Source organism: Cardiocondyla obscurior, linkage group LG01, assembly GCF_019399895.1.
Source record: "Cardiocondyla obscurior isolate alpha-2009 linkage group LG01, Cobs3.1, whole genome shotgun sequence".
NCBI classification, from domain to species: domain Eukaryota; kingdom Metazoa; phylum Arthropoda; class Insecta; order Hymenoptera; family Formicidae; genus Cardiocondyla; species Cardiocondyla obscurior.
Window position 1 is genome coordinate 2,317,809 of NC_091864.1, and position 17,391 is coordinate 2,335,199.

At 36.7% G+C, this 17,391-nt stretch overlaps 3 protein-coding genes across 5 annotated transcripts; 2 read left to right on the forward strand and 1 right to left on the reverse strand.

The window, feature by feature from the left end:
- The first annotated feature begins 88 nt into the window (after nucleotides 1-88).
- Nucleotides 89-7,472, forward strand: Olf186-m (Ki-ras-induced actin-interacting protein-IP3R-interacting domain olf186-M). 2 transcript variants are annotated; one of them, XM_070660910.1, is made up of 8 exons: nucleotides 89-226; nucleotides 422-602; nucleotides 948-1,239; nucleotides 1,438-1,450; nucleotides 2,202-2,502; nucleotides 2,594-2,892; nucleotides 3,677-3,895; nucleotides 3,991-7,472. In XM_070660910.1, exons 4-8 carry the CDS (start codon nucleotides 1,441-1,443, stop codon nucleotides 5,070-5,072), a joined length of 1,911 nt encoding a protein of 636 aa, XP_070517011.1. In that variant the 5' UTR covers nucleotides 89-226; nucleotides 422-602; nucleotides 948-1,239; nucleotides 1,438-1,440; the 3' UTR covers nucleotides 5,073-7,472. The 2 variants fall into 2 exon arrangements, with proteins under 2 accessions (XP_070517011.1, XP_070517091.1); XM_070660990.1 differs by lacking the exon at nucleotides 1,438-1,450.
- LOC139108249 (mitotic apparatus protein p62) lies at nucleotides 6,584-10,162 on the reverse strand. Its single transcript, XM_070666414.1, has 5 exons — nucleotides 9,898-10,162; nucleotides 8,776-9,027; nucleotides 8,503-8,691; nucleotides 8,257-8,381; nucleotides 6,584-8,164 (listed from the first exon to the last, which is right to left on the reverse strand). Exons 1-5 carry the CDS (start codon nucleotides 10,009-10,011, stop codon nucleotides 8,146-8,148), a joined length of 699 nt encoding a protein of 232 aa, XP_070522515.1. The 5' UTR covers nucleotides 10,012-10,162; the 3' UTR covers nucleotides 6,584-8,145.
- Nucleotides 10,163-10,511: 349 nt separating this feature from the next.
- LOC139106819 (dipeptidase 1) lies at nucleotides 10,512-17,150 on the forward strand. Of its 2 annotated transcripts, none has more exons than XM_070663933.1 (8): nucleotides 10,512-10,735; nucleotides 11,685-11,811; nucleotides 12,704-12,875; nucleotides 13,108-13,545; nucleotides 13,941-14,199; nucleotides 14,325-14,409; nucleotides 14,537-14,612; nucleotides 16,442-17,150. In XM_070663933.1, the coding sequence occupies exons 1-8, from the start codon at nucleotides 10,649-10,651 to the stop codon at nucleotides 16,470-16,472; spliced, it is 1,275 nt and encodes a 424-aa protein (XP_070520034.1). In that variant the 5' UTR covers nucleotides 10,512-10,648; the 3' UTR covers nucleotides 16,473-17,150. The 2 variants fall into 2 exon arrangements, with proteins under 2 accessions (XP_070520034.1, XP_070519945.1); XM_070663844.1 differs by lacking the exon at nucleotides 16,442-17,150 and adding an exon at nucleotides 15,171-15,780 and having other exon boundaries at nucleotides 10,514-10,735.
- Nucleotides 17,151-17,391: the final 241 nt, after the last annotated feature.

Consider the following 17,391-nt stretch of genomic DNA (forward strand, 5'->3'; position numbering starts at 1 on the left):
CGGGCTTCAGCGGCACTCACGATACCGAGCAGCGCAGGGCGCACCTCGCTGTGTCCGCGGACGCCGAATGTATGGTGCGCGCCGAGCCGAGCGCGCATGGCTTTGTTTAGTGACGTCACTATGCATCAGCTGTGAGGCCAGCCTGGCCATAGACCACGAAGTAGCGAGTACTTCATGCCACAGCAAGTTCGACGAGGACACGTCAGAGAAATTCAGAAAATAAAAGGTTTCTCTTTTTATTTTATTGTACGATAGTAATGCCTAGAATAAGAGGCGATAGAACTTTGCCTCGGTCACACGAGAAACGAGATGTTTAAGAAAATTTTTTATATTTAAGTGATCTTTTTATCTGTCACATTATGATTGTTTTAATTATATCTGTGTTTCTTTCGATGTTTAATCCGTCTCGTTTCAATTGCAGATTTACGAAAAGTGAAATATATTATATCGATTCTTGGGTTCACATTCTGCATCATGATGTCATCTGTTATCAGCAATGAAAAGTTCGTCGAGGGATCTCAAGTAGCGAACGCTTTCCGCTCTATGTGTACATATATAAAGTCATCAGAACAGCCGGCAATGCGGTTACCTTGTAATTTAAGGTATTTAGAATATATTTGCTTAATCATATAAAAATTAATTTGACATTTTCGCTTTTGATTGCAGAAGAATCAAATATGTAAATTTTTCTAAAGTCAAATCGGTTGATTCTATTTTTCATAAACTTAATTTCACACTGTACATACATATATATATATCTATATATATATATATATATAATTTACCTTCATCTCAGCTCTATGCATTTTACTTCGTAGAACGAATCAATTTGGCTTCCAAGAAACTTACATTAATATTTATTAATTTGACATTTGACTAAAATTACATGGAATTTACATTCGAGTTATTTTTCTTATTAAACTAATCAAGAAACTGTTTTCTTGTAGATCTTGAGCTGGAATTTCATTTGGGATTTCCTGCCTGGTTCACGGGAACTTAAAGAGGCCTAATCTATCTGTTCGCCACTGAATCTCCGGGCATGCACATGACGTGGCGGGCGTGCGGAGTGTCACGGACGCTCTGACAAGTGAACGCGATTGCGGGGAGCCTGGCAGTCTCAATCGCTCCGCGCCGCAAACGAATTGCTCGCTGGGCGCGCAACATGTGCCTCGAATCGCTCCGATTGTACGCAGGAACATCACGTCGTTAATGCCGCGCGGTTTATCCGCGTGATTGAAGGTACGTAAGTTGCCTGTTATCGCAGCTTTGCTCTGCACGGTCCTGTGGTTTCGCAACCGCGTGCGAATGCCACTCAATTTATTTACTACGTTGCGTACTGCACGGCACGTGCTTTCACGCAATATATTTACGCTCTCTCTCTTTTTTTTCTTCCGCTCCGTTTCTTTTTTTACAATATTTTGTCCTTGTGCTGCTCAGGATATGGACCCAGGTATTTACCCGACTGGATCGTATGCCCTAATTTCAATGAAACTCGTAGAATTAAAGCGTCCCTTAAGTTTTATCATAGGAAACAAAATTTCTCGCTGGCGTGACGTCACTCTCGAGCAATGTGATGTGCAGAAACACGCTTTTATCATTGGCATTATCATTCTGATGTTTACATTTAAAACGCAGTCCACGCTGAACGATTCTTAGACTCTTGCATTCGGCATGTGCAACTTTATCCTGGCAAAATACCAAAGATCAGATATACAAAAAAAATGTACACAGTTATATCATTTTTATAAAGTAATATTTTTTAATGTAGAAATAGAGGGAAAGAAGAAATAATTTTTTTTTGTATGAATAATATAATGTTTTTACGAATTATTTTTATTTTATTATATTTTTCTTGACTTTTCAGTGTTGAGATTTCATAAAACGCGTTATTTAAATGAACACAGAAGGAAAATAGATATTCCATATCTGTTTTTCATTACAGTTCGCACATTACAGTTCAATAATACATTCTACAACAAAAATCTTATCATTTATTGCATTTTGACCTTTTTCTTTTATAAACATATTAGATAGTACTCAAGTATGTTATAGCTTAGTACTTGATTCCGTAATAATTTTAAACTCTATTTTTTCGTCGTTCAGTATTTTCATAATATTGCATATTTTTATTTATTACATGTATTATTATAATACAATTAGTATATCGAATTGTATTATAAATGTTTTGTACGTTTTATTAGAGAATGTTGGCAAAGAAACTATTCTAAAAGTGACGGATTGGTTGCGTGGAATTTGGGAAATGAGACGGCGCACCAACGAACCCGTTCAGCAATGGATCGACTCCATACCGTCGGCTACGAAGTCGGATATTATCATTGCGAGCGAATGTCAAGAATATAGTTCAAGGCATGAGCATAAACTGTTAACACCAACTGAACCTAAAGATATTCCATATTCTAAGGACTTAAAGCCTCCAAGCATGACCATATCGGCACCTAATGTTCCTAATTCTTCAGCAATGAATACACCAATATGTCCAAGGTAACGATTTGATGATATTGAAATATTTATGATCAACAAGTTACCATAATTGAGACGAGATTAAATAAACGAATAATTGTTTAAATTTTAGTTCGCTTCCTCATCAGAGACTGGCGCGAGATGCAAGCTTTCAGTCGGACAGCAGTCACTGTAGTAGCGTGGAAAGTTTATTGGAACTACGAAGAGCGGACCCAACCGCGATTCTGCTCGATCTCGGGTTCGGTGGCTCTTCGGCTAGTCCACAGGAAAATGGTACAATATCTCGCATTCCTAGCAGGTTCCTACAGCCATCGTCGTTACCAGGCATTGCTATAGATGAGTTTCTTAAGCAGCAACAGGAGACTACTGAATCTTTTGATTCAGTATCTTTAGGATATAGAGGCCTAACAGGTAAAATATATATGCTTTATCAGTCTTAGAACCTAAGAGTGAAAAATATTAAGAATCTTTATAATATATAACTTGTATTTTATTAATATTGTCGCAAAAAATTAATTAATGCCAGCGTTTTTGTCAAGTTAATGATTATTGTACATTTATATTTCTTGGGTACAAAATGTATCTGCAAACATTTTGCCATATAGCATATGATAATTTTGTAGGAAGCAATAGCGTCCCTACACGTGTCCGACAGCGCGGAAACTGCAGATCATATAATTTTGTAAGTCTCGCGTGAGAATCGGGATCTGTTTTGTCAAGTTTAATTGAGTTTCTCTGGTTGTTTATATTATTTTTTATTTTAATGAATTTTAGTGAACATTTACAGCTTCTTCTGCTTATATTGATTTTTAATTTATATGTAAAACCAACTACGAAGTGCCGATGTTGTTGTAGACGTGTGTTAGCTATGTGTTATTTGATTTGTTAATTTGCATGAACAATAGTGATAACGTGTTGAACGATAGAGTTGGAATACATTTCTTAATTTTTAAAGTAGTATTATTGCAGTTTTGTAAATTGTATGCAATTTATTTTTTTAAATATTTAGCTGTGATATATATGTTAATGGGTAGAATCTATGCACGAGTCATCGTTTCTGAGATATATATATATATGTTTTTTTTTTAAATTTTACTTTGTGTATTTTATGTTTGATAATTTTATGACAATTACTATTATCGATCATATTAAATATACAGAAGGTATATCTTGTTATTTCTTCTACTTTTGGAAGGATCGCCGTATGTAGCCCCATCGGAAATTGTGCAAAAAATTATGGAACGTTTGCGGGAACATGAAAGCCATGAAGCAGATACGAATTTGTATAGTTGCGATCAGTATAGTTCGTTGCAACAAAATGGACAGCTCTCTGTGTTGTCTCCTGATAACAGACAGTTTTTGGAACAGTCGCGCTGTAAAAGTCCTGATATGCAGAATAAACGTATGATTATAGGTAAATAGGAAATCTGACGTAAATAATTTTATTATTAATATTTAATTTATTGGTTGTTCTTATAAAATTGATAAAATGCTCTTTTTCTTTTCCAGGGCAGAAATCATTTGCTTTCGGATGCGATGGAAACTTAATCGAAATATCTTCTAGTGATACGAAACTGACATGCAATACAGTAAGTAAACACAATAGTTCATTGGATACCAATGAATCAGTAGAATCAAAGCAATTATCTCCGGAGGAAAGTATATCACTTGAACACCAATATCTTTCGAAGTATGACAAAAGGCTAACTAAGCAGTTTTCGTTTGACGATGCTATCGAATTTTCTGATCAATTATTGAAAGATCGGGAAAATGAGCATAGCTTAAATATTATTCAAAGTGACGTAAGTCTAGACGATAGAGAAAAAAAATATAATTTAGATTCACCAGATATAAATTGTAGCAAGCACGAACTTTCTGATACTCGAAGAGCTAGTGATGGTTCAGTTGATATTAAACTCTCAAAAAAAAAAACGTTTTATGGCAGGCGATTTAGCGATAGCGCAATGCGTATTACTGAACATCAAAACGAGGAATACACGTTAACAAAAAAGAGGAGAAGTTTCAAAAGACAGTCTAGAGTATGTGATACGGCCGCAATGCATCATTGCGATTTAAGTCCTATTAGATCTAGCATTCCGAGTATAGTAATAATAGAACCTAACGTAGATACCGAAGTATCGAATGATGTAACTGATAGTATATTATTAAATGCACCGAAATCACGCGAATCAGCCGAAGATAAAAGCGATCTAGAATTAAAAATAGACTCAGAATCTTCGTTTAGTCAACCTAATTACATGCCTTCGCCATCAAACATTAGCGAATCTATTGACAGATTAGAATGTTTTGAATCTGCACAAGAAGATTCAGCATCGAGCGAACATTCTTGCACGGAGGACAATCAAGTTTGTTGTTATAAAAATAAAATATGTAAAGATTGTAAGCACGGTAAGAATTGCCCGGATTGTTGTTGTCACATTAACAAACGGAAATATCGGAAAAAGATGGAAAAGATCATGCAAGAAAATAAGAGACTAGAGGTCATGCTAGCGAAGAGTAGGAGAGAAGTGGCAGAGATTCGTGATATGCTCAGTAACGTATTATCGGTCAGGATGGAACCAGGATTTTAGATTTTAAAATCTGTTGGCAATTTTGGTGAAAGTAAAACTATCACCTTGTGATATAAGCAAATATATGTGTTAGGGCCAATTCACCAAGTTCCGGTAGATTTAATCGGAGATTGAAACTAATAGAACTTCTTTAACGCTTTGAAATGATCTATTTTTCTATTTGGGAATCAAATACTTTTGAATTTTTTGCTTTACAAGAAATTAATTAAAGATATTTCTATAATATATATTTAAGAACATTTTTTAGAATTTATTTTTGTTTAAAACTATTTAAAAAATAACGAATGTGGAAATATGTATACATATTATATGTATTTTTTTTTTTTTTACTTAACGCGAGCTATAAACATACATATTTTATTATATTTTATTCAATATTAGATATTAACATGACCAAAAGAAGTGTGACAATTTTATTCTCATATTTGATTAATATTGATATAATATATATAATAAATAAGATCATAAGTTTTTATTATATGAAAGAAATTAATATCAATTTAAATACTGATGGTTCTTTTGGGATCAAAGAAAGATATTTATAATAGATATTCCAAGTAAATAGTAAAATATGAAAACTTTTTATTAAATTTTATACTATTTTGTTTAATTTTTATATAAATTTGACAAAATTTACATTTATATGTAAAAAAATTGATCATGCATTCCTACTATTATGTTTCGATATATTTGTTAAGTTTGAAACATTAAATTAATCTTTGTTATTTTGTAATTAAATTTGTTGATTGAATATTTCTAGCTTATAAAAAAAAACACTATAGGTTTTATTTCGCGTTTGATAGAATTTTTCTGTATAAATTTAATATTTTTGTACGTATATATTCACAAAAGGAAGATTAAACAAGTTGAGAAAGCACAATCAGAATGAAAGTTTGATACTTTCATCACTCTTTTTAATAAATATATTTACAGTAAGTGAAATGCTGGTCATTCCGTACTTTACATAGAAAGACCTCGATATCTAGTCTTTTACAACTGTTATTCGTACAGTACCTATATATTCGACTATTAATTTTTAATCTTTTGTTCTTCTTTATATTACTATCAAGATAATACATTAAAAGACAACTCGGTTTTGGATATCGAATTACTGAGAATTAATCAATATGCTGCCATGTCAGAATACTTTTTGAATGATATATTTTCATCTATCATATTATAGATATAGACAATGTACATTTATTTAGTTTTAATCTAACAACGGGATCAGTAGCTAATATACTAAAAAAAAAAAATTACGATTTAGTAAACCAAATAAAATGGAGAAATGATCTGATAAAAATAAAGAATGTATACAATTTTACAAAAATGTTTTTGGGGAAAAATGAGAAAAGGCGTTAAATACATTAAATTAATATATATTGTTACGAAATGTATATATAAGTCTGTCCATTTTTTTTTTTTTTTTTTTACTTAAAATGCTAACATCAATTGGAAGTTTATTTTATATCACTAAATGTGAATTTAACTTTTTTTTTTTAATCGTAATAATCGCTTCATAAAGAAAAATGTATTTATTTTTTGTTACAATATATAATAAAACCATAATTAGCATAAAATACAAGATTATTAAAAGAAGTTATATAATATAAATCAAAAATTTTCGAACATTAACATTTACGTAACAAACGTTTCACACAAACATCCACATTTTACATGATAAATCAGTCTATGATATATTCTCCGATTTCTTACGCAATATTAAATGATAGAATCCTACCAAGATATATATTATTTATGTAAAGAATGTAGAAAGTAATTATACAAACAGATTAGAAGCCTTGTAATATTAAAGTACAATATATAATTGTGAAAACTCAATAAATATTAATCACAATTAAATTTTGTATTTTTCTTTATACGTTTTAATTATAATTTGCGTCTATCAAATTTATTAGCTAAACACTGCTAAATGTACAGTTTACAACACTTCGTAAAAACAAATCGTATATACTACAAACTATCCAAATATCTATTTTAAATGTATTCATATTTGTTATAAATAATTGTCAAATTATATTCATTCGTATAGCTCGATGTTCGAATTAACGTAATTTTGTAAATATACTGTGAGATTGAATTATTTTTAATAACAGGGACAAAATATAATCATCGATAATAATATAAATTACTTTGTACAACTAATTCCCTTTACAAGTTTGGCAAAATATGTGAATGCAGATTGTCAATTACTGGAAGTGTATACTAATTTTTGTTACATCTTATAATAAAGCGACACACAAGAACTAACCTAGCATCGCCCGTAGCAGTGTGGGACTCATAAGAAACATTTTCTATTAATTTCTTTCGTTTATATTGGTTAACATATTTTTTAAAAGTTATAATCATATTAGAAATAATGTAATAACAAGTTAGTAAGTTATATGTGATTTAATTCTAGATCTATATTGTTCTTGTATACATATACATATATATATGCATATATACATGCATATATGTATATATATATATAAATTCGAACTGATTATGAAATCACACAGTCCCACTTATTTTTTACTAAGGGCGCGCCTCCAATGACCACATAGGTCACAAGGCCAACGCTGCTCCTGTAAAATAAAATTTGAATTACGAAAATTAACAGTGAGGTCAATAAAGAAAAAAATTAATAATAATAAAAATTAAACAATGCGCCTCTTTTACATTAGGTAACATTGAACGTTCTTTTAAAGGTAAAATATTAGTAAAATCATCATTGCTGCGTTTACTAAATTCTGTTAATGCAACGAATGCTTGCGAGTAGCTCTCTTGGTAGTAATTTAAGCTCACACGTATATTCTGTCAGAGATATCAATTATAGCTAAGGCTATTCCCAGTAATAAACTCAGAGCCATGGTCCATCCAATCTTATATTTTAAATATTTAAATGAACCTGCTATAGTACCATGTTACAAACTCCATTCATGTGTACGTGTAAACTGTAAATGTATTGTGAACATGTAGTGTACATGTAGATGTGGATGTTTCGTTTCCTTCCTTATAACACATGTTTCCTTAAGACGTATATAAACAAATAAGAGAAACTCGATCTAATTTAGTCTTCTTTATCATCCCTGAAATTAAGAGAAATTTATTAACGTCATTATCAATGTATACTATCCGACATTTTAGATCGTAATGTAGTTAACATGATACAACTACATACTTTACTTCTTGTGGTTGCGTTGGATCAAAATGAAGTTCAACAATTGTCTCTTGTCTACTTTGCACTTTAAAGGATACCTGAACTGCTATGTAATTGTCTTTGTTACTTTGTTGCCATCCAGAATACTAAAATGAAATAATTTCTATGAATTATACCTGAATTACAAATCAATTTAGCTAATGTTAGACTGAGTTACTTTTAATTTAAAAAAAAAAAGAAAAAAAATGTATATATATATGCACTTACTGTCGTTGTGCTTTTGTACAGTACTTTTCCATCTTCCTCAAAAGGTAGAAACTTTTGAAGCAATGCCTTTCCATCTATCCTCCATAAGGTTGGATAAGGGCTCGTTTCTACATTGGACTTACCCTTAGATATATTATCTTCCTTATTCTTTGATTCAAGATCAGCTTTTGCAAGAACAAACGATCCAGACTACAAGAAATATTGAAATTAATTTAGGCCATATTTTAAAACAGCATAAATTGATCAAATGCCAATCATGATTCGGTAACTTACTGTGTATTCTTTTGGTGGGTCTCCTGTTTCATTGTAACTGTTATCATCAGAATCCTCATCATCTTCATAATCCCTTTCCTCGTCTTCTTTCTTAGACTGTTTTTTCCTTTTTGACTTTTTTCCTGTATCAGAATCAGATTCTTCATCTTCCTCCTCCTCATCTTCCTCAAAGTCTTCCTCCTCCTCTTCCTCCTCTTCTTCAGAATGCTGCCGCTTCTTTGCTCCTCTTTGTGGCCTGATTTTAGTGCCACTCTGTAAAAAAAAATAATAAGTAACATTCCCAATATACATAACTAATTTTGTTCTTCTTTTTTTATTCAATGTATAAAAATTCCATCAAAAAAATTTGGAATTATGTTATCTTTAGACATTTCGCTTTTTCATCGATAAGCACGCATTCGTGCGTGCCACTCTTGTTTTTGTCAAAAGAGAGACAGACGTTACAAGTGCGTGAGACATACATGGATCGCTTCCGGAGTTTTAAAATATCACCGACCGGCGAGGCGCCACCAGGCAGCCGACCGGACCGACCGACCCGACCAACCGGCCGGCAATGATGGCCGCCGCGGGGCGAGAGGGAGCGAATCGTACCAGACGGAACCTGGCCCTATCTCGAAAGATACGCCAGGACAGCGCGAGCGGATCGCCGTGCGAGAAGCCGAGCGGCGCAGTCTCGTGACGAGAATTACCGTCCGGGAATCTTATCGCCCCCGCGCTTTTTTTTCTCCTCCACGGCGTAGCGACTCGAGAGACTGCGGACGCCCCTACCGACGCCTCGCGCTCCGTCACGGTCACCGAGCACGAAGACGCTCCGTTCTTTTTTCCTTATCTCGCCCGAATGATCGAGGAAGAGAAAAACAGAAAAAGAAAAAATGAAACAGAAAAAAAATCCGAGAAATTGCAAGAATCGCGACTCCACTAGGAAATCTGAGCCGCGAGGAAATGTCCGCCACCACGCCAACGGCGCACGCCTCTTCCTCTCTCTCTCTCTCCCTCTCGCCGTCTTTCCGTGCCGTATTTTTTCCCATCGACTTTTACCGCACGCGAACGTCGGGGAAACGGGAGAATTGACCGTGGGCCGCGAGGTGAGAGAAGAATTAGGCAAATTGCGTGTCGACTTACCTCGGGCCCGGCCTCCGGAGTCCATTCCTCCTCGGAGGCGCCTTCGACCTCCGGGTAGTCCGGATCGTCCACCTCGTAATCGTCCTCGTCCGAGTAGTCCTTGATCTTCTTCATGCTGCCTTTGCGCGAAATGTTTGCCAATTTTACGGTACACTGTACGCGGGAAAAAGTAACACGCGCTTGGCGAGAACGGCGAGGAACGGCGAGCGTGTACACACACGAATGTATATCGCAAACAATATGGCGGGTCGGTAAAGGAGCAGGGAAGACAGGAAGAAGCGCTCCCTTTATTATCGCGAATACCGCGCGGACGGCGTGGCGCCGCGGCTGCGGAAACCGTCTCCCGATGGCAGCACTATTGCCGTTTACAGCGCGGCTCTCGTGCTCGGCCGTTACCTTCTTCACGTACAATTTTGAAATGGTCGCCGAAACAACGGAACGCACACGACCAAGTAAGAAACGAGATTATATCGTCGAGACTCGACGGGTGGAGTTGTACTTTTCTAATCGACGCTTTACTTTCAGGTGACGCGGCGCTACGAATACTCGACAGGACGACATTTCTCACGCGGAAGTTCTCTATTGTTAATAATTTTGCAGACCCCCCGCGGAAGGACCGGGTCGATATGGAGGCCGACGCGTGCGCCCGACACCGACGTCTCGCCAGGACGCCGTTCCTCCCGTATTTACGACGGCGGTATTAGTAAAAACTCGGAAGTAAAGACGACAGGACGCCGAGGCGAGTCACGAGATGTTCGAGCTCTACGGGGTTGGTAAGGATGGCATGGTGTATCACTCGCCACCTCCCAGGAGAAAGGAAGTCGACATCCTTTCGGAGGTAGGTAGGAGAACGAGAACCAATTTTCACGTCGATTACGTGCGGGTGAGACAGAGAGGGAAGCTCGTCTTTCTAATTGATTCGTCTGTGGGTCTCGCGAGAGAACACCCCAGAGGACCTACACCGTAATATTTTATTTACCTTCCGTTATTAATGACCTGTCTACTTACACAGATATATACGGATGCTGCGTAAGTCGCCAATGGTTCGATTTTTCTTCCAGAGCGGCACACATCGGTCATAGATGTCGATTGTAACCTCTCCGAAATATTATTTTATTTTTAAACGTAATGGGAAACGTGAGAAAATAGTTTTAGGACTTCTTACTTCTTTACAACGCCTTGGGACATGAAGATCATACAGTATTAAATATTACTTTTTATCATGCATTCTACATTTCTTTGTATTTATGATTTAATTAATGGGTTTTCTTTTTTATTTGTCCACGTCACATTTTTGTCAAGATAGTCTGTTGAGATTGTTTGAGGTGTTCAGTTCGAAAATGGGAATCTGAAGGCACCTACAATTGTATTATAAGATGCAAGGTTCCGTTTGAAAATTAGATTCTACGATAGGCGTTGTGATAAGTTTTGTAAAGGAAAACGTAAAGATAATTTGCGCGAAACCCTGGAAACGTTGATTCACGGACGTTATATTTTTTTTTTTTTTGCAACCGTTTACGGAAAGTCTTCCAGGGATGTTTCACATGCAAAGTAGTTTCCTATATTTCTTCTTCTCTAGGACAGGCGCGTTTTTCTTTATAATATACCCGTCTTTCATAACTCAGAGGGCCGCTAATACCGACGTAAACTGCGACAATCGCGCAATAATACGCGGATAATACGCGGTGATTACGCAATCGTTTGCAATCTTAGGATTTAATTTACGGAGACGATTGCTCTCTGGAGGCACGCTCTCGGTAGCTTTGTAAATCGGCGCATTTTTGCAGACCTGCCTGCAGCTCTCATCGCCAGAATTCATGAGAAAATTGCCCAACGGCGATGCACTTCACCACATCAAGGACACGGGAGTCTCGACTTCCTTCAGCAAGGCTAAAGAACCGCCGAGAGAGAGCAGTGAGTCCATATCAAAATCCTTATTGCATACGGGGTAAGATTAAGACACTTTGACGGTGAAGTTTCGCTTTGCACTTTGTCAGTGCAAAAAAATTATATTGGAGAAATTGCGAGATACTCTCGTAGAGAATTTTAAATTAAATTAGCTGATTTTATAACAAAGTAGGTACTTAAACCGAACGATTACTGTCTCAATAAACGGCTGGATTTTTTATGTTAGGTATACATTATAAATGTATGATTTGCGTTGTATATATTTTTTACTTGCACATCTGACAGCAATTATAATTACTACTATCAGCGTAAAAGTAATGACTGGCAAAGTGTTAAATCAGATTATTACGGATTTAATTCGTCGTGTCGCGCTCGATTGCTGAGCACTTTCTCGATTATCCCATCATCCCCGGTCGTTTCCGACGATTGAACGCGACAATTTCTTTCTTTTCTCCAATTTCGCACGTCAACGAGTTCGCTTATGTAAAAGCTACCGCGAGCGAAGGGAAGAAAAGCCCGTCGCGCGATGAGAAGCGACGAGCGTTGCGAGAGATAGTCTCTCGCGATTTGATATGATTTCTATTCACGGCTCGGCGACCTTCTCAATCGCAAATTGAAGTTTTGGTCACGACGACTATACGTGCGAATAAATGTAATTTATCTTTCGTTTCGTCTCGGTCTCTCTGGGGAAATTCTATTTCTAACGTAAGATCCGCGATGAAGGGTTGCTTTTGAACTTTCTTTCTACTCGTAGCACGTGTGTCATAATATGTTAACGAATATTATTATGCAATTGACATTTAAATACATAGATATCTTACAGTTAAAGAAATCTAGAAACGATTTTTTAATTTAACTAGAATTGCGAATTAAATTTTAATATTAGACAATGTTGTAGGAGGCAGTGCCGTGAGAAGATGGATGGTAATGACTGGATTCTTCTTCCTCGGATGTGCCTTAGTAGCTGGCGTAGGACTGCCTCTCGCTTTGGAGCTTCGAAGTTCTCATCTGCTGGAAGCCAGATTGCAGGTGGTTCGGAGAATGCTCTCAGAGATTCCACTGATCGATGGGTAACAGTTGTATACTTAACTTTTTTTTTTAGACTTTTATTCTGAGTTAAAATAGATTGCTAAAAATAATTATCGGCTAGTCGTTTGGAAGCTCGAAGAAGTTCATACTTAAAAATCTCAAAGAGTCTGCAGTCTGACGTTTATTTAAAAATTAGACGTATATATAATTAAACTAATACTGTTGGAATTGTATATTTTATATTTATCATGCTTCTTAATAAATATCCATTAGGCACAACGACTTTGCCTGGAATCTGCGCAAGCATCGCGGAAGCACAAAGCTGGATAACTTTCCTTTCGACGAGGATCTGTCGCGCAATAGCAGCTGGGGCCCGCAATGGCAAACCGATTTGATTCGTCTGGAACAGGGGATAGTCGGGGCGCAATTCTGGTCGGCTTATGTGCCATGCGAAGCCCAGTTTCTCGATGCCGTACAGCTCACCCTCGAGCAAATCGACATCGTGCGCCGGTTGACTTCGCGCTACCCTAAACGTATCCGGCTGGTGACGACGAGTGGAGAGCTGGAAAATGCACACCGAGACGGGGTGATCGCCAGCTTGGTCGGGATAGAGGGTGGCCACAGCATTGGAACCTCTATGGCAGTGCTCAGGAGCTTTCATCGGCTAGGCGCGCGCTACATGACCTTAACCCACAAGTGCAACACTCCGTGGTAAGTCCGACCGCCACGCCGGGAAGATTAACCTCTTCTACGCTCGTAAGACGCGCACATAAACATTGCATGCGGTAATAGCAGCGGAAAGGAACGAGCCTTGGAAGAGCAAATAGGCATCTGATATTAACTAATGTTTGCTTTCACATTGCATGGTTTATGTTTATATTAATTATCCGAAAAGATTGATAAGTCCCTGGAGGTTTATTACATCTTGTACCGAGTGATTAAGGTTTAAATACGAATAAATGACATCTTGATTCTGCCGGAAAGGAAGTAGTCGCGAATTTTGCATTCGATCCTGAAAATTATAACTGCATTTTTATATTTCTTTTTTTTTTTAAGATTAAATTTTTTAGTCGATGTGATATTTAAAGTTTAATTCTAATTTTCAGGGCAGACTCGTCTTCTGTAGACGATCCAAACTCAGACGCGCCCTCCGATTTCCATAGCGATGGACTTTCGCCGTTCGGCAAGGCAATCGTCCGAGAACTGAATCGGCTCGGTATGCTCGTGGATCTCTCTCATGTTTCGGTGAGGACGATGATGGACGCTTTTGCCGTGACAAAGGCACCCGTTATATTCTCGCACAGCGCTGCCAAGGCTCTCTGCAACTCTTCGAGCAACGTCCCGGACGATGTACTGCGGAATTTGGTGAGGAAAAGAAAACCTTCCTTTGAAATATTTAAATATTTTTGGAAATAAAAGCTTATTGTATAACGTTTATGGATGACAATGTTTGTCTGAAGATTAATTGCGTGGTTTTCATCTTCTTTCAGTCTCTTAACGGCGGCCTGGTTATGGTCAGTTTTGACAGCGCGCACTTGAGCTGTAGTGATAAGGCGTCTATGTACGATATCATAGGTGAGTAAGTAGCATGGTATGAGAAACATCAAAAGATGATTGAGAGTTCGAAATCGTAAACATCAAAAAACTTTGAGAGAGAACACGAACGAGTTAAACACAACGCCGTTTCTTTTATTTTTTGCAGCTCACATCAATCATATCAGACGAACAGCTGGCGTGAACCACGTGGGCCTCGGGGCAGGCTATGACGGGATATTAAGGTAGTCAAAAACGCGTCAGCGTATTGCCGTATCTTTATTATGCACTGGTTCCTAATGCATGTTTGCAGGTGTTACGTAACGCGATTACTTTTAAATAACTTTCCTGCTGTGTACAACTTTATTTTAATTTCGTTTGCTTGTTTGTGGACAAAGTACTTTCCAGCTACATTTTTGTGGTTAATTTGCAATAATTAATATTGCCGTTGATTTGTCTCGCTAGTTTATTGAACGAGATTGTCTTCTTTTATCTTTTAAAAAATTAGTATACGTCTGACAGAATGTTCCGCTTTTTCGCTAAAAATTGTTATTTGGTTATTTAATCCTCCATCGATCATTTTTATCTATTGAACTCCTATTGATTTCACGTTTGCTTCTACAGAATGATAGAATAATGATCTCCCATAGCAATTTTTTTTCTGCTTGATATAATTCCAATTATTTTTGAAGTATTATGCAGTAAGAGCTTACTGTTTTATTCTGTTGTACGTTTGCACTTTCGGGCAGTTTTGATAGACTTATGCGATAAAAGAATTGAAGGAAATGTTTGCACTTATTTAGTCCGCCGACGGAATTGCCAGACGTTTCCGGCTACCCTTTGCTGCTGGCCGAGTTGACCAGAGACCGCAGATGGTCTGCGACCGATATAAAAAAACTTGTGGGCGGAAATTTGTTGCGTGTGCTCAAAGAAGTGGAAGATCACGCGGTGACTCTATCACATCAATTTCCAGCGGAAGAATGGATTCCTCAGGAGCTTATCGAGGACAGCGCTTACTGCAGATATCACGACACGTAGGGTCGTCTCGCTCACTCGTTTTCGTCATCGATGGTTGTTATTTGATTTTCACGAGGTGTTATCTCACTTAATAAAAAACGCATTATGTCGTCTTTGTACCTGGAGCGCTCTCTCCAATTGTTGTACATTTTTAATAAAGTCACGGTAGCTTATCTGCCAGTGCTTTGTTAAAACCTCTTGTCCTTTTCTTCCCACGCTACGAGTATCAGTGAAAATTTGTCCCTTTCATTATCTCGACTTCCCTCTTACTGGATGCATTACAATTTATCTGACGTTAGTTTGTTATTTCCTTTTTCAGAATTGATTTTACCGGAAACAGCTGACATGTATAATGATTAATGTAACGAACCACCCATAAAATTCGTAGTTTCTGTATATCAATGCGTACGATTTACTTCATTTAAAATTGTCGGCAAACAAGCAATACGAATTAATAAATTTGACAAACATGTTTGCAACTATTTTACGAACGGTCCAGTTGCGTCACATTCAATTGCGATTATAGTCAAAATGGATGTTAGCAGTTAAGTCAATTTACTTTGTCTTGTGCCTCCTCTCCGTGTTCACCGGCCGCATAATATATGTTGGAGCAATTATTTAATCTCGCGCACACATCTATACGCACGGACGCATACGATGGTGCAGCTAACAGAGGCAGACAAGTCGCAGTATGTCAATTACGCCGTTTAATATTTAACTCGAGACTTATATTTCAATCGGGGACGGCGCCTTAAATAATTGAGCTTGATCCGCTATTCGGCTCCCGCGCGACTTTCTAAAGACAACAAATAAGTTTTTCGGAAGCTTTAGTATCGTCTAAGTAATTTACATGTACCAGCAGGAAAAGTTTTACAATTAAAGCAGTAGATTTTCAGAAAATAATTTAATGCCGAGAAGATAAGAAAAATTATATGTTATAATGATGAAATAATTTTATCATAATTTACATATTTTGATATAATGTAATTAAAAACAATAAGTATGCAGCAAGATTTTAACAAGGCCCTTTCAATTTAATTAATAATTTTTTTTATAGGGTATCCCACTTAAGCGAATGGTTATTATAAGTTTTGCTGACAGGATAATGACTATCTTGACACAATGAAATCCATTCGGCGTAATTTGGGCGCATCGCAACCAAGGTATTTATAAGATTAAAATGAAGCTCGTAAAGCGTGAATCTAGAACAGCGTACTTCATTGTTCAAATCTTTTAACGATCAACTGAAATTCGATAATTATAGAAGCTTTATGTTAACCGCGCATCCTTTGAACCTTAAAAGCCTGACAAGAAATTGTTGCTTCCACAACTTTCTACGACAAATAAGAACAAATTAAATTCTAATAAGATACTCTACGTCGTGGAGCCGCACTAGTTCTTACATTTTTCAGAAATCTGTGAAAGTGCTGCGTTGATACACCATAGCACGCATCGAGTTTTCGCCTTCGTTAACTTGCTCTCGAGATGTGGGTCGCGCGCACTGTAACACAGGTTGCAATAGTTTTGTTTTTGAAAACAACGAGAGAAGAATCATCCGATTACTTTCCTCTCTCGAAGCGTTGCTCAATAGCGCGGAATCGTCGTAAGCAGATTCACCGAAGCGCATCAAAGCTGGGTTTCGGATCTTGTTGACGAAAAGGTAAATATCTCGCCCGGTTACATTTCATAACTGTTCTTTTCGCTCGTTTAGTCGTCATACTCAATCGATTATGTCGAAACAAAAAAAAAAAGACCAATTAAATGTTGTTTCCTGACACTGACATAACGTCTTTCAAACCGCAACTTTTTCAGGTCTCTTCTTCTCCTGACAAGTCTACAATTGAAGGTACAAGTTGATGGAATGAAAAAATGAGTAAAGTACTAATTTTAGAAAAACAATCTGCTTACCAAAATATAGAATAAGGTAAAATATAAAATCTTTTATCTTTTTTTGTGATATGAAAGTAAAAATTAAAAATTAAGTAAAGAAACTTTATAATATTTTAA

What these genes read in the sequence shown, in the direction of transcription:
- Olf186-m (XM_070660910.1), top strand. An exon ending in AGGATATAGAGGCCTAACAG is followed by an intron (nt 2,893 to 3,676) that starts GTAAAATATATA and finishes TACTTTTGGAAG; the next exon opens with GATCGCCGTATGTAGCCCCA. An exon ending in GAATAAACGTATGATTATAG is followed by an intron (nt 3,896 to 3,990) that starts GTAAATAGGAAA and finishes TTTCTTTTCCAG; the next exon opens with GGCAGAAATCATTTGCTTTC.
- LOC139108249 (XM_070666414.1), bottom strand. Translation starts at nt 10,011, where the DNA reads ATGAAGAAGATCAAGGACTACTCGGACGAGGACGATTACGAGGTGGAC. An exon ending in CTCCGGAGGCCGGGCCCGAG is followed by an intron (nt 9,028 to 9,897) that starts GTAAGTCGACAC and finishes TTTTTTTTACAG; the next exon opens with AGTGGCACTAAAATCAGGCC. An exon ending in TGTACAAAAGCACAACGACA is followed by an intron (nt 8,382 to 8,502) that starts GTAAGTGCATAT and finishes ATTTCATTTTAG; the next exon opens with TATTCTGGATGGCAACAAAG.
- LOC139106819 (XM_070663844.1), top strand. Translation starts at nt 10,649, where the DNA reads ATGTTCGAGCTCTACGGGGTTGGTAAGGATGGCATGGTGTATCACTCG. An exon ending in AGAACCGCCGAGAGAGAGCA is followed by an intron (nt 11,812 to 12,703) that starts GTGAGTCCATAT and finishes ACAATGTTGTAG; the next exon opens with GAGGCAGTGCCGTGAGAAGA. An exon ending in GGCTATGACGGGATATTAAG is followed by an intron (nt 14,613 to 15,170) that starts GTAGTCAAAAAC and finishes GCACTTATTTAG; the next exon opens with TCCGCCGACGGAATTGCCAG.